Source organism: Nomascus leucogenys, chromosome 25 (assembly GCF_006542625.1).
Source record: "Nomascus leucogenys isolate Asia chromosome 25, Asia_NLE_v1, whole genome shotgun sequence".
NCBI classification, from domain to species: Eukaryota; Metazoa; Chordata; class Mammalia; order Primates; family Hylobatidae; genus Nomascus; species Nomascus leucogenys.
This window is the reverse complement of record NC_044405.1, coordinates 17,577,813-17,592,376: the sequence shown is the minus strand read 5'-3', so window position 1 is coordinate 17,592,376 and position 14,564 is coordinate 17,577,813. Positions and strand designations below refer to the sequence as shown.

Below are 14,564 nucleotides of genomic sequence, written 5' to 3'. Positions count from 1 at the left end.
TGACAATGTCTGGAGACATTTTTGGTTATCAGCTGGCAAGGGGGTACCACTGGCCTCTAGTGGGTACAAGTGAGGGATATTCTAAACATCCCACAATCATAGGACAGCCCCCTACCCTACAACAAAAACTGAGCAGACTCCAAATACCAGTAGAGCCAATGCTGAGAAGCCATTTCAGAGTTTTATGCCAAAATTGTCACCAAATCTTTCTTAGTTTGTTTATTGGTCATTTGCAGAAGTACACATTAAAACATCAGAAAAATAAAACCAAAGCATGACAAATCTGCTATGCAAAAAAAAAAAAAAAGAAATAGTTTAACAGATTATAGTTGACAGTAGTGGACCTCTTAAATAAAACACATTTCTTAGAGAAATAGAATGGTTACTGATTGAGGGCAAAAATGAAACAGAAACCATTAGTTTCTATAGATTTATTTTCTTAAAATTATTTATGCAATTCCAGAGCTCATTATGGTTTTAGCTTGATTAGATCGATCCATCCATCTATCTATCTATCTATCATCTATCATCAACCTATTATATCAAGCACAGATTGCTTGAACTTTGGTAAAATGGAACAAGGTAATTTCTCTTTGGGCTGAAACGTGTGAGTTTCTGTTTCCACTGCTGACCCAGGATCTAGATGTGCACTGCTGATTGTAATCTGCCACGTGGGAAGAACCCACGAACACAGTCGTTTGTCCATGAACTCTTCAGGATGTGGGAGGCCTTTTCTCCTTGCAGTTAAGGACAGGACTGTCCCTGGGAAACAGCTCCAGGAGCCCCAGGCCTGGCCTCCTCATGCCCTCGCCTCTTGCTGCGCTGCCTGTCCCTGGTAGTGGCTCAGGGGACAGAGCGCAAGGGAATTGCTTCAGCTCATGTTAAAATAAAACGAAATGAAAATGTGAGGCAGATTCTGGGCATGGAACCTTTGCTGTCTTCCCTCATTTTTCATGATCAAGAAACGAAAGTGTTGACCCTCTGTTTTCTCGTGTGCTCACAGGCAGCCTTTGATGTTGATTTTAATCTGATTTAATCAAGCAAACAAGAGATGGGGATAACGGTCAACCTCAAGCTGGGGATGCAGTTATCTGTTTAGTGGCATCTTATAGCTCCTAGAAGCAGCCCTCACAAAGACGCCAGAGCTTCTTAGGTGGGCCACGTGGGTGACTGCTCCCACCTTGCAAGCGGATGCTCCTACGAGAGGGTTCTTCAGCCGAGCTTGGGTGTTTGCAGTAAAAGAGGAAGGAGGAGTTTGGAGGCAGCTGAGATGTGGAGGGGGAAGTGGGGAGAAGTGAGCGTTGATATTCCAGCCACGATTCCCCCTGCTCCCTGCTAATGGGCAGCGTGATGCCTCTTGGAGGGCAGGGCCAGGGCAAGAGGCTGAGGGAAGTGAATCCACGAGAGTCCACGTGAGACTGTAGCATAACGAGATGATGGAGTTGGAAAGGGGACTAGTCTCTGACCCCCCCCACAACTTCAGTGTGGCTTTGGTGGCCTGGGGGTCCTGGGCTCCCCAGCAGAATTTGCCAAGCTCCTGGAGTGTGGGGTGGGGGACAGATAGAAAGGAATACCCATGTGGAGGCCAGGAGGGGGACCTCAGTGACATTGTTCCTGAGCAGAGGGGAGACGCAGCCATGCGAGGAGACCCCAGGCAGGGTTGGGGTGGGGCTCAGTTCTGCAGTCGGGCTGGAGGGCCTGGTGAGAGGGTCCCTATGATGGCATTTGCAAAAGACATCCACAGGGCAAATGCCAGACTGCTCGTCCTGTCCTGGGGCTGCCTATGGGAACAGAGGGGACTCCACTGGAACAGTGAGTGGGGTGCATCTGGGCACAGGAGTCTGTTGAGTCCAGAAAGAGGATACAAGCTCAATTCAATCAGCACCATGATTGATGGCATCAGGATTTGTTGAGATATCTTCCCTTCCTTCCAATGGGTTTTATTCTACTCTGTCTCCAAACATTCGTGTCACCTTAGTTTGAAGGAGAAAGAGCGTGGGTAAAAGGGGGTAAGGGGAGATAATTTCTCTTTCTTTCTTTCTTGCTTTCTTTCTTTTTCTTTCTTTCTTTTTCTTTCTTCTTTCTTTCTTTCCTTCTTTCTCTTTTTTTGAGATGAAATTTCACTCTTGTTGCCCAGGCTGGAGTGCAATGGCACGATCTCAGCTCACTGCAACCTCTACCTCCCGGGTTGAAGCGATTCTGCTGCCTCAGCCTCCTGAGTAGCTGGAATTACAGGCACCCACCACAACGCTCGGCTAATTTTTTGTATTTTTACTAGAGACAGGGTTTCACCGTGTTGGCCAGGCTGGTCTTGAACTCCTGACCTCAGGTGATCCACCTGCCTTGGCCTCCCAAAGTGCTGGGATTACAGCCGTGAGCTACCATGCCTGGCCAATTTTTTTTTTTTCTTTTTTAAGGGAAAAGGTCTTGCTCTGTCACCCAGGGCTGGAATGGGTCGTAACTCACTGTAGCCTTGAAGTCCCAGGCTCAAATGATCCTTCCGCCTCAGCCTCTTTAGTAGCTAGGACTACAGGCTTGCACCACAATGCCTGGCTAATTTTTTAAACTTTTTTGTAGAAATGGGGTCTTGCTATGTTTCTCAGGCTGGTCTTGAACTCTTGGGCTCAAGCAATCCTCCCACCTCAGCCTCCCAAGTGGTTGGGATTACAGGTGTGAGCCACCATACCCAGCCAAGGGCAGGACTTTTATGCTGAAAATTTGAGGTGGATTTCGGGCTGTGGGATACAGTAAATTTCTGTACTTTCATAGAGAAAAGATATTGTGGGGGCACTGGGAATTTATGGTGCACTTTACGTTGTCTATTCATGCGTTTTTCCCCTGGACATTTATTTGTTGGGCACTTATTATATGCCAGGTGCTGACTGGAAGTGCAGCCATGAACAAGAGATGGCTACTGCTGTCCAAGAGCGGATAGCCTGGTGGGCTGAACTCAGGTTACACATTCAAAATAGAATCCGCCTGGTTCCTTCTTTCTGCACATCTTTTGTTTCAATTTCAGGGAAAGCCGTGTGCCTCACAGGATGTGGGCACAGGTGGGGGAATGTATGTGTGACGCATCTGACTCCATTTTGCGTATTCAATACAACTGGCAGTGGCAGACGGACATGGAAGTGTCCAGGAGCAGGAGGAGGTGGAATTAATGAATGCGGACTTTCCAGGTTGGGCTGAACTTTCGTTGGTCTGAAGATTACTGAAAACTATTCTCCTAGCTTCTCTGCCTATTTATCACCCACATGCAGTGAGACCACAGCAAACAGTCACATGCCATCTGCTCCTCAGTCCCCGTTGTTAGATCCCACGGTTGGCTCACTTGACAGGAGCTGCAGGACCTGGCCCTCTCATGAGACAGTGTGCTTCATCGCTACGGAAGCTTAGGATCTAGAAAAATTAAACATATGTGGATGTCTTGTTTAGTGTTTATAAAAAATGTGTTCTTATAGCTGCAGACCATGGGCTTATATGAACTCCCAGCAATGGTCTGTGAAATTTTGTGGGTAGATGGGCGTATGCATTTTGAGGGAACTGTGTACTTCATCAGATTCTCAGGGGTGTCTATCAGGAATGCTCACTACCAATTCTCAAAACACAGACAAAGGTTTGGAACCATCTAATCATCGAGCATCTTCCATTTCTCATTTTTCTCTGTAGAACAGAGGTGGGTGGCACCTTTAGCTACCAGAGGGGTTGTGCAATATCATTGCATGCAGCTAGTATAATCATGCCACAAGAAGGGAAGCAGGAAAAAGAAGAAAAGAGAGAGAGAGAGAGACAGTGAGATGATACTGCAGTTGATGCTTGCATTTCAAGAGAGGAAGAAGGTGAAAATAAAGTAGTGGAAAAAATCAGCTTCACTATCTCATGGCCCTTGGGGGCTATTTGAAAATAACAGAGTTTTCTGTGGCACATGGTTACCTTCTTCTGTAATTTTCACATTTGCTGGTGGATCCTTACACCTTTGTAGACCAAGACTCATAATGTGAAGGGCTGGGTGGAGGAGAAAGTGAGGGTTGTTCCTTGTGTATTTGTTGGGTAACTGCTCAGGGCTAGGTCCTGTGCTGGGAGCACAAACAGGAAAAGACGTTGCTCCAGGTATCCCAGAGTCGGTGCAGAGACAAATACACACAGATAACTAAGAATGGTGTGGAAGGGCAGTGACAGGGTGGATGCAGAGGATGACAGGAAGCAAAAGAAAGGCGTCTCCTGCAGCCTGAGGTGATCTAGGAGGACTGCCTGCAGGTGACAGTATTGGAGCTCAGTCCTAAAGGACACAGGTGAGTCAAGGGAGCTGAATTTAGGGGTGGGAAAGACAGAGAGCACTGCATGATAAAAGGTAAAGGGATGGGAGAAACAGCAAGGTGCGGAATCAGGATCATGGCAAAGTATAAAGCATGAGGCATGGCTGGGAGTGGTGGCTCACGCCTGTCATCCCAGCACTTTGGTAGACCAAGGCAGGTGGATTGCTTGAACCCACGAATTTGAGCCCAGCCTGGGCAACATGGCGAAACCTCTTCTCGACAAAAATTATAAAAATTTACCAGGTGTGGTGGTGCATACCTGTGGTCCCAGCTACTCTGGAGGCTGAGGTGGGAGGATCACCTGAGGCTGGGAGGTCAAGTCTGCAGTGAGCCATGATCATGCCACTGCACTCCAGTCTGAGTGGCAGAGTGAGACTCTGTTTCAAAAATTAAATAAATAAAATAAAATGAAGTATGAGGCAGGGAGTTCCCAGACACAAGGCAGGGGAATTGGGCAAGGACCACATCGTGAAGGGCCTTGAATACCAATTCCTGTCTCCCTTCTGATGCACCTGCACATGGAGTCATGGCGGCACTCTGCACACCGCCTGCTTTTCCATGGCCACTTCCCCTCTTCCATGAGGTGACAGCTGAGGGGGTTTGTCCGGAAGTGCCACTGTGGGTTGTATTTTAAGGGGATTCTATAGACAGCCCAACCACAGAGAAACACAACCTTGAGAAAATTTCTGCTTCCTTCTTTGAACACATCTTGGCCTTTATAAAAATCCTTTGATTGGGAACTGACATCCATTGATTTGGTGGCCTCTTCTGGGAGACAATTCTCCATGGGTCTCTTGCGTTTTTGCACATCTTTGAACAGCACTCACTGCCTTATTCTCCATTCTCTTTTCATGGGTGTTTGTCCAGTGGACACCCCATCTCTGATCATCTCAGGCTGCAGGAGATGCCTTTCTTTGTGCTTCCTGTCATCCTCTGTGCCCAGCCTGTCACTGCCCTTCCACACCATTCTTAGTTATCTGCATGTATTTCTCTCCACACCAGTGACTGGGATACCTGGAGCAACGTCTTTTCCTCTTTCTGCTCCCAGCAAAGGACACAGCCCTGAGCACTTACCCAACAAATATTCACTAAGGGAACAACCCTCACTTTCTCTTCCACCCAGTGCTTGATGTCATGGGTCTGAGTTTACAAGGGACTAAAGACAGAGTTAGTGTCTTTCTCCAGTGCAAAAATGGGGCATGTTTACTGCCCACTGTGAAAGATTTGGGTTCCCTAGCTCCAGGGTTCCTCTCTTGCAATGTAACTTGCCATGTGTGCAGGTGTCATCTGGCCTTCTTTGTGTCACTCTGTGGGAACTGAGCTTGGAGAATCCATACAAAAGCTGATATTCTGGCTACTGCCAATGTTGTGAGTAATAAAGTCCTTTGTCTCTGACCCTGGTGTCTTGTGTCTTCTGCCAACATGCATGAAACTGTGGCTGGCTGTCTTCGTCAGCTTGGGCTGCCAACGCAGAATACCACAGATTGGGCGGCTTAAACAACAGACATTTACTTTTCTCAGCTCTGGAGGCTGGAAGTCCAAGATCAAGGTCCCAGAATGGTTGGTTCCTGGTGAGGGCCCTTTTCCTGGCTTGCAGATGGTCACCTTCTTGCTGTGTCTTTACCGCACGATGGAGAGAGAGAGAAAGGGACAGAGAGAGACAGAAAGGGAGCTCTTTGGTCTCTCTTCTTGTGAAGACCCTGATCTCATCATGGGGGCCCAACCCTCATGACCTCATCTAAACCTAAGCACCTCCCAAAGGCCCCATGTCCAAATACTATCACACTGGGGGTTGGGAATTTCACATACGAATTTTGGGGCATTCAGTCCATAATGCCAGCCAACCTGTTAGCATGCAAATAGGGTAAAACCTCAGATCCTTTATAATTCTGGACAACTTCCTCAAATCCTCTGAGGAAGAAGGGATTTCCTCATCATCTCCCACACCCTAGCACTTTATGCTTCTTCCTATTAGAGTTCAGATCCTATTATGTAGATTTATTATGCGAGGGTCTCACCTTCTGGTCTGTCAGCTTTGGCCTTAAAGGGATGGACTAACATCCCTAGAACACATCCTTTTATGGGGCACAGAGTGGATGCTCAGTAAATATGTGACAGATCCTTCGAGGCAGAAACCATGCATATTGTTTCCAGAAAGAGGTGGTAATGAAGAGGTGAATTTCCCCCATCCCTCTGGACCCAAGATGACTAACTGGTTTCACGCAGCTGAACCCCAAACCCAAGGTCACCTGATAAAAACTCCATTCACTCCACTTTCTGCAGACCTTGGTGCGGAATCATCCACAATCAGTCTGCCACCCTCCTGGCCCTTGAATTGACTTCAAAATATGACACTGGCAGGAGGCAAATGTCCTAAGTTCAAGCTCCAGGAAAATAAAAATAAGTAAATAAGAATTCAACACCAGATGGCCTGAAAGGACAGAGCTGCAGTGGAGGATTAACTGGCTGGTAATAAAAGCTGTCATTACAGAGTGTCATCGTTGGCGGGTTATTTATTAGCCCTTCCCTTTAGATACCAAATGTCAAATGTGTTAATGTGCAGAAACCAAGCCTTCCCCTCCCAGCTGCACCGGTGTCAGGCTGCCAGCTCCATTGTCCCCTTTGCAGGAACTGCCAGGAGTTTAGCATTCATATGTCATGTTATGCAGACCATATTGCACTTAAAAAAAGGCCAGATGAGGCCAACTCAGCCTAATAATAATCTGCCTGTCAATCATTCAGCTGCATTGTGTGGGAAACTGCTTTTCCCTGAACCTTTGTTCTTGGTTAGAATGGGCTCTCTCTGAGCTCCTTGCACCAGCCAGGAGCATATGGTTTACTTCGCCAACCATTGCCTTGAATCAAAGAGGTATTTCTACCCATTCAGTGCTCATGGAGGCTTAGGGGAGGGCAAAATAACTGTAATGAGAACGATTTTGCTCGTGTGAATGGTACTTTGTTTAAAGACTGGCCTTATTGCTCTTAATTTCTTTCTCTCTCTCACTCTTGCGCTCTCTCTTTCACACAGCTGCCCCCAACAAGCTAGTTGTAGATGTATCACCCTCTTCTTTATTTTATCTGCAACTAAAGCATAAAGTTTAACCTCAAGTAACAAAATACCATATTACATAATCAAAAGCAAAGGTGACCCTGATGTCAGAGTTTGGAGATCGTTCCCACTGTTAAATAAGTTGAGCTAACAAGTGTTTCCTGAGCACCTACCTTGGACACAGCATCCATGCTACTAGGGTACTAGGGAGAAGAAAAGAACATTAAGACTTAGCCTTAAGGAGCCTGCAGACTCATGGGCAATGCAAAGCTAGCATGCCTGTGCTCTGTGTTTGTTGTCTTCTTCTATTTTACTCACTATTCAAGGCAAAATTATTTGGTACAGGATAGACACATTGTCAGAGAACAGAGTCTCTGAAAATCTCTCAAGTCGTTGTGATCATTTCTCCATCTGTCAGGTAGAGTTACTGTCCAAGGCCACAGTCAAAGTGTCAGGAATGAAAAAGGACCATGCCAATGTTGCTGTGATGCCATAATTTGTAGCTTCACATTGTCTAGGGCTGAGATGAGAAGGTGGGAAGCCACCTGTGCATTGTCAGCGGCAAAATTAAACAGTCACCCAGAGCTTACCTTGAGCAAGACCCTGGGCAGGTGCTGTAGAGGGGAAGCATGATAATGAGGCTGAAGGGAATGCAGCTGTCCTCGGGTGAAACTTACCAGGGAGGCAAAACATAAACAGGTGAGACCCCTGCACTAGAATGCAGGATGAAGTTACCGGAAATATGATGTGGCTGTGCATAGTTGCCAAGTGATGAGTCTAGCCAGGAACTGTGAGTTCAGAGGGAGGGGAGGTGGCGGGGGCCCAGGGAGGATTCAGGTGATATTGGACTTTAGGAGCGTCTTGAAGGTGGGTAAGAACTAGACAGAGCGAGAGGGGAAGGTGCTCCTGGGAGGGAGGAATGAGAGGTGCCAGACCCAGAGGCAGCAAAGCTCCAGGTTGTTGGTGTGTAAAAGGGCCCCATCAAGAGCTCCTCTCTTCCCTGGGGTTCTACACTAATTGAGAATGAATCAAAAGGAAAATGGCACCTGGGAGTCCAAAACCATGATCACTTTTATTACTGATAAATCTGATATTGGAGGATGCATGCCACATTGACAGGGAAGGGGGCTCCTCACAGCATCACAGGTATCCTGGGAGCACCACAGACCTCCCCATGGGAGCATCACAGGCCTCCCTGTGGGAGCACTGCCTCTGGAAGCATGGCCTGGAGGAGCCCAATGGGCTGCTCAGCTCCCAGGGTAAAGAAGGAAGAGAAAAATGCTGGGCTGGGCGTTCTCCGTTTCTTCTCCCAAACTAATCAGTCAGTTAAGTCCCTCCTGGGGAGGAGCGAGTGAGGGGGAGGAGGACCAAGGTGTTTATAGAAACTGCCCCAGGTGGAAACCAGCTGTGGGGGAGGTGAGATCCCCTTTAGTAAGCGTGCAGGGAGCAATGGAGAGGCCCGTCTGAAGGGGTAAGGTTAAATGGGGACTATGTGAAGAGTTCCTTGATTGACAGAGAGGGGCTGGGGTACTTACATCGTAGGCAACGGGAGCCATGGAAAATTTTGGGAAATGCTTTAAGCAGCCTTTGAGGGAGATGAATCTATGACAGACGTGAAGTGGATATCCTGGGAGAAGGGACAGTAACAGAAAGGCTGGTGGGAGCCGGCCCTGAGCTGAGGCTGTAAGTGCCCAAGCTAGGGAGTTGGCTGTGGCGGCCGGGAGCCACAGAGGAGGCAGAATCACCAGGACCCTGTGGCTGGTTGTGAGGGACAAGGAGAGAGTGGCAATGAGCAGTCGAGGTTTTGTGCCCAGAGGACTCAGAGCATGATGCTATGGGGACAGCAACTAAGGTGTCAGCGGAGGGAGGCCAACCTGTAGTGGGCGGGGACGAGTGCGCATTTGTGCAGCTCAAGCGTGAAGTGCAAGTGGGACATCTGTTGGGCGTATGAGACTGGGACACAGGAGGGGGTTGTGCAACTGAAAAGGGATGCAGGAAGCAGAAGGAGGTGGGGAGGTGTCACATGTCACGGATATCAGGTGAGATGAGTGCAAATTGGAAACCATTAAGGGTGATAATTGGGATGTCTCAGATGACCTTTCCACAGCCCATGTAAGAACAGAGATGGCGAAAAAATTTCAAATGTCCTATTTCCTAAAGGAGGAGCCCATGTAATCTGGGTCTGGCATTTTCTATTCAGTTTGGTGGCAGAATTATAAGTGAGTCAGAAGGTGGCATTTGGACATTTTATTTGTTGCTTCCTCTTTTATCTTCTCAGTGTGGAAGCGAGATCCCGGTTTGTTGCTTCTCCTGACGACGTCTTTGAAAATGCCCTGCTGTGCAGCCTCACCCTGTGAGTAGGCGGCTAAACAAGTAAGTGGAGTCTGGAGGGCAGTAGCAGTATCTACAGAATTTCTTGACCGCGGATGATAAGCAGATGATATCCCAGTCATGCCCAGGTGGCAGTTGTGATGCCGGGGGCTTTCTGAAGTGGCTATTTTGACACAGCCACTTTAACAGGAGTCAGGGAGAGGGTGAGGCTGAATGGGTGTAGACGGTGTGGGGGTTTAGAAATTGACTTGGAAATCCCTGAGACTCATATATAACTTGGTATTTTGAAAAACGTAAATGAATGTCCTTCCCTTAAATACAGCCGCTTTAAGGATGGTATCAACAGATTGTGTGTGTGCTGCCCACGTCTAAAACGTGTTTGATATTGTCCATGAGGAACTGCATTCAGATATGGTGCACTTTCTCCAGTAACCTTAGTGGTGACCACTTTCCTCCATAAAGGGTAGATTTGGGTTTTGGACAACAGCAAAGAGCCATTCAGAGGCAAATCTCTATACATGGTTTTTGAGACTCGAAGTGAACTGTGTCATTGTGATGGATCTGGAAATATTGTTTTGGATCTAAAACAAGGTGTGTCAGCAGCTGGGATCCAATTTCCTTCTGAGACTCCTTTACTGGCTCTGAAAAGCAGTTTCTAGGGAGAAGGATCAAAGATGACCACACCATGGCAGTGAGGACACTTACTCCCAAGGAGGGGGTTGTTTGGAAAAGGACACTTCTCACTCAGATGAGAGGACCTGGATGGTTCGGAGAAGTCATTCATATGAGTTTGTGCTGACAAATCATTACATATTATACTTATTGTATATGAGAAAAGACAGGTGCAAAATCCATTATGGTTTTGGGAAATTATCATGATGTTTTCAGTATATAGCTGTTGGCAAAAGCAATTGCACGTTTGCTTGATGACATATTACCAAAACAGACTACATAGCTATGGTTGTCTAGGTGCTTTGTGTATGTGTGTATTCAATGGATGCTTGCCTCATGGTGAGGAATTTAACAGTTGTAGTGTTAATAGCAGAAGTCCATGATAGGCACTAATTTGTAACTTTGTTGAAATATGACATTGGTTCAATGGACAAAGAAGTTGGTGTGTGTGAGTACAGGTGTGTGGGGCAGGATGGGCGGGGGAATAGATACTAAGACAGGACCAGCTCCTGCCCCAGAATCCATTTTTCTAATTCTTGCTTTTCTGTAATATCATCTTTCATACTGATAAACCCTTTGATCATCGTGAAAAACTAATCCCCAGAAGAAAGGGGGCTGGAGTGCTATTTCGCCATTTGGGAATCTAGGAAAGTTTTGGAGCTTCCCCTTCAAGAAAGTCAAGGGTCTACTAAAGTGTACATCTTTGCACGTTTCTCCCTCTTTCAAACACACAGTAACTACAGGAGGTGCATTCCCTTTGCTAGAGCAGAATAACAAAATTGGAAGAGATCTTGGAGATCATTGACTTTTATTTTGGTGACAGGAAACTAGGCCTCTGTGAAGTCACTTGCCGCACCCAGCTTCATACTGTGGGTTTCTGCTGAACCTGGAATCCAGGCCTGTGGATTCCCAGGCATTTTTTATTGTACCGTGTTCTTATGTGAATCTCTTGGCACCCTAGGGCTGTCTGCTTTAGTAGCTCCAGCTGTGAAAAACTATGTGTGGACCCCACTTATGACAAGCCCACCTGAGGCTCACCTGCCACTGCAGGCGGGGATGCGGCTGAGCAGCTGGGAGTGATGAAATGGATATTGTCTACAGAGCAGAAAAGGAGGGAGAACCTGCTTTCAGTAGTTTAAAAAGAGCCATGTGCAGTTGGCCTCATTTAAAAACCAGTCCTTTTGTGTGGGGGCGGGGGGATGGGGGGTGGTATTCATAGGTACTCTCTTAGAAACTTAAAATGGGAACATTCCTGAATCAGTATTTCCTGCCAGATAAATTGTGAAATGTAGACCACGGGAGTCAAGTGCATGGCGCCTCTGCTATTGCTCCCCGTCTAGAGCCATGGCAGACATTGCCAATGGATCACAGTCCACTGTTCTTTTCAGATGAGCACAAGGGTGACCATGGAATCCTCAGCAGACAACCACTATCAATCAGAATTGATGGATAAGATGCCAGTCCTGATTTGCGGTTTGCTCCAAGGAAGCTGGTCATAGGCTGTGATTTGAAATAGCAATAATGATGGTGATAAGAATAACAACTAACATTTACTGAGTCCTCACTATGCACCAGACCCTTGCTAAGCATTTTACTGGTATTATCTCATTTATTTTCATGGCAACTTTATAAACATGTGTGAATATTCTCATTTTACAAACAAGGAACCAGAGGCAGGGAGAGGATAAGTGGTCAGTGTAAGATCATGGACTCATAGGTAGAAGACCCCAGCTTAGCTACCTTCTGAGGTCATGCTTAATCACTCTGCCCCCGTTGCTGCCTCTTGACACTGACAAGTGGAATGATGGACAAACACATATCTCAGATCCAGATGTGCACAGAGATCTCCCAGGCCTTTCACTGCCCTCATTCCTATTTCTTTGGCCCTTCTTTGCTTGGCCTCCTCTGCCCTGCCATCTATCATTGAGGCCAGATGTGTCACTACCCTTTGGCTCCAGGACCTGGTGTTCCCATTATCAAGGTACTGTGTCCCAGCAGCAGCAGGCGGGGCAGTTTCCCTGGTTCAAGAGTCAGTGCTATTTCTGACCTTACCTCCAAGACCCATGCTGGTAAGCAGTGTGGGTGGTAGAAGCCTCATTTCTCCTTCTCTCTGGCATGTGCTCCCACTGAAAGTAAGATAGACTCATTATTCCCCATGTATTGTGAGGGTTCCCCAGAGAAACAGAACCAACAGAGCATATTAATGTCTGTATCTGTATCTACAAAGAGATTTATTATAAGTTATTGGCTCATGCAATTATGGAAGCGGAAGAGTCCTACAATCTACTACCTGCAAGCTGGAGACCCAGGAAAGCCAGGGATACAGTGCAAAAGCTTAAGAACTGGAGAGCGTGGTGTAGGTTCCAGTTTGACTCTGAAGGCCTGAGAACCAGGAGTGCTGAGGGCAGGAAAAGACTGATGTTCCAGCTCAGGCAGTCAGGCAGAATTAATTCAACCTTTCTCTGCTTTTTTGTTCTCCTCAGGCCTTCAGTGATTTGAATGATGCCTACTCACACTGGGGAGGGCCATCTGCTTGATTCTATCTGCCAGTTCAGATGTTACTATCTCCTGGAAACAACCTTCCAGACACACCCAGAAATAATGTCTAACCAGCTATCTGGGCATCCCATGGCCCAATCAAGCTGACCCATAAAATTAATCATCACATTCCCTTCTCCCAGTCAGCTGCTGGGAGGAATTGGCAGATCTCAGCTCACTCTTCAGAAAGTGTTATAGACCCCTGCTCTAAGATCTAATGTCCAGAAGAGCCCCAACTAGTGCAAATGTGTTATTCACTACCCATCAGCAGGTCAGAAGGGAGTAGTTCACTGGATAGGCTTGTAGGGAGAAGCTCCTTAAGAATTAAAGTCTGATAACACCATGTGTTGGCAAGGATATGGAGGATCAGGATTCCACCGTATGCTGTGGATGGTAGTGCAGTTGGTAAACCACTTTGGTGAGGTCTTTGGTGATATCTAGGAAAGTGAACAATGTGCACACTCTATGATCAACCAATTTCACTCACTGGCATTTTTCCTGGAGAAACTGACGCATGTGCACAAGAACATGTATTGCAGTTGTGATAGTGAAAATTAGAAACAACAATGCATTCACAAGATCACGGAGAAGAGGGCTGTGGGAGAGAGGGACTGTGGAGGTTTGGTGGGGAAGGGGAAAGGATGGTCAGCTATAGACGGAAAGCAGGATGTGTAGCAGAGGGAAGCCTTGGGAAATGAAAGTGGCATAATGGGGTCTGGCAGCAGAGACCTTAGGAGCTGGGCTGCTGTCCTGTTTTTTGGATGAGGAGAGCTTTGGCTTCAGTAGAAGCAGAGTTCCAGCTTGGCTGACTTCTGAAATTGATCCACAGAAGACCATGCTGTATTTTCAGTGTAGGTTCACCTGTCTGAAAGCAAAGAACTGGCCTAGGTGAGTCTGCATATGTAGTTCTTTGAGGAGGGAACATGTCTCATTGATTCCCCCCAATACATTTTGCTTACTTTGCTGAATTTAGGGCTTTCTGAAGTCTTCACCTTGATAAGCCAGTTCTGGGTGTCTTTGAAACACACCCGTGTTTAATAGGCTATTGGCTGTGTCTGCTCTCTTGTGGCATCTCTTGTACAGTATTCTACCTGTGTACCTGAAGAAAGAGCTGTCAGAAAGCCTAGGCTAAGGACTAATCTTGGAAATTAGGAGGTGTAGATTTCATTCCTAACTCCATTACTGGAACATTGTATACACGGTTTCATGAGAACATCCCAACCTCCACCCCATTCACACTCCTCTTTGTTGTTGTTGTTGTTTTTTATCCCACATTCCTTAGTGAGTGACATTGTCTGAACTTGAGAAAGTCATTTGACCCAACAATGGGCTACTCCTATTTATCTAATAGAAACCCTTAAGTTTGTATTTCCTTTTCAATAAAATTGGTGTTATTGATGTCTGGAGAGAAACTCTCAGTACATAGCAGCTAAAACACTGATAAAATAGATGAAAAATGAATGCATGGGTGATCTGGCAGTAAAGCGAGGGAAATCCTTCAAGGTTAGGTGTGAATCTAGAAGGGCACATCAGTGCTGCAGCTGACAGTTACCCTGGGGTCATCTGCAGGCTCCTGGAAGACTAGAGTGTAGACGTGTGTATATGTGCATTTGTATACTCATGTGTGTGTGCATGTGTGCATGAAGGGGGACATAGAA

General features: G+C 46.7%; 1 protein-coding gene across 1 annotated transcript in view; it reads left to right on the top strand.

Moving 5' to 3' along the window:
• MIS18A (MIS18 kinetochore protein A) overlaps window positions 1-9,732 on the top strand; it is a 93,498-nt gene extending 83,766 nt beyond the window's left edge. Inside the window, exon 4 of the mRNA XM_030806161.1 lies at window positions 9,644-9,732. Coding sequence (XP_030662021.1) covers window positions 9,644-9,722 — 79 coding nt within the window. The 3' untranslated portion in view covers window positions 9,723-9,732. The remainder of the gene's footprint in view (window positions 1-9,643) is intronic.
• The last annotated feature ends 4,832 nt before the right edge of the window (window positions 9,733-14,564 follow it).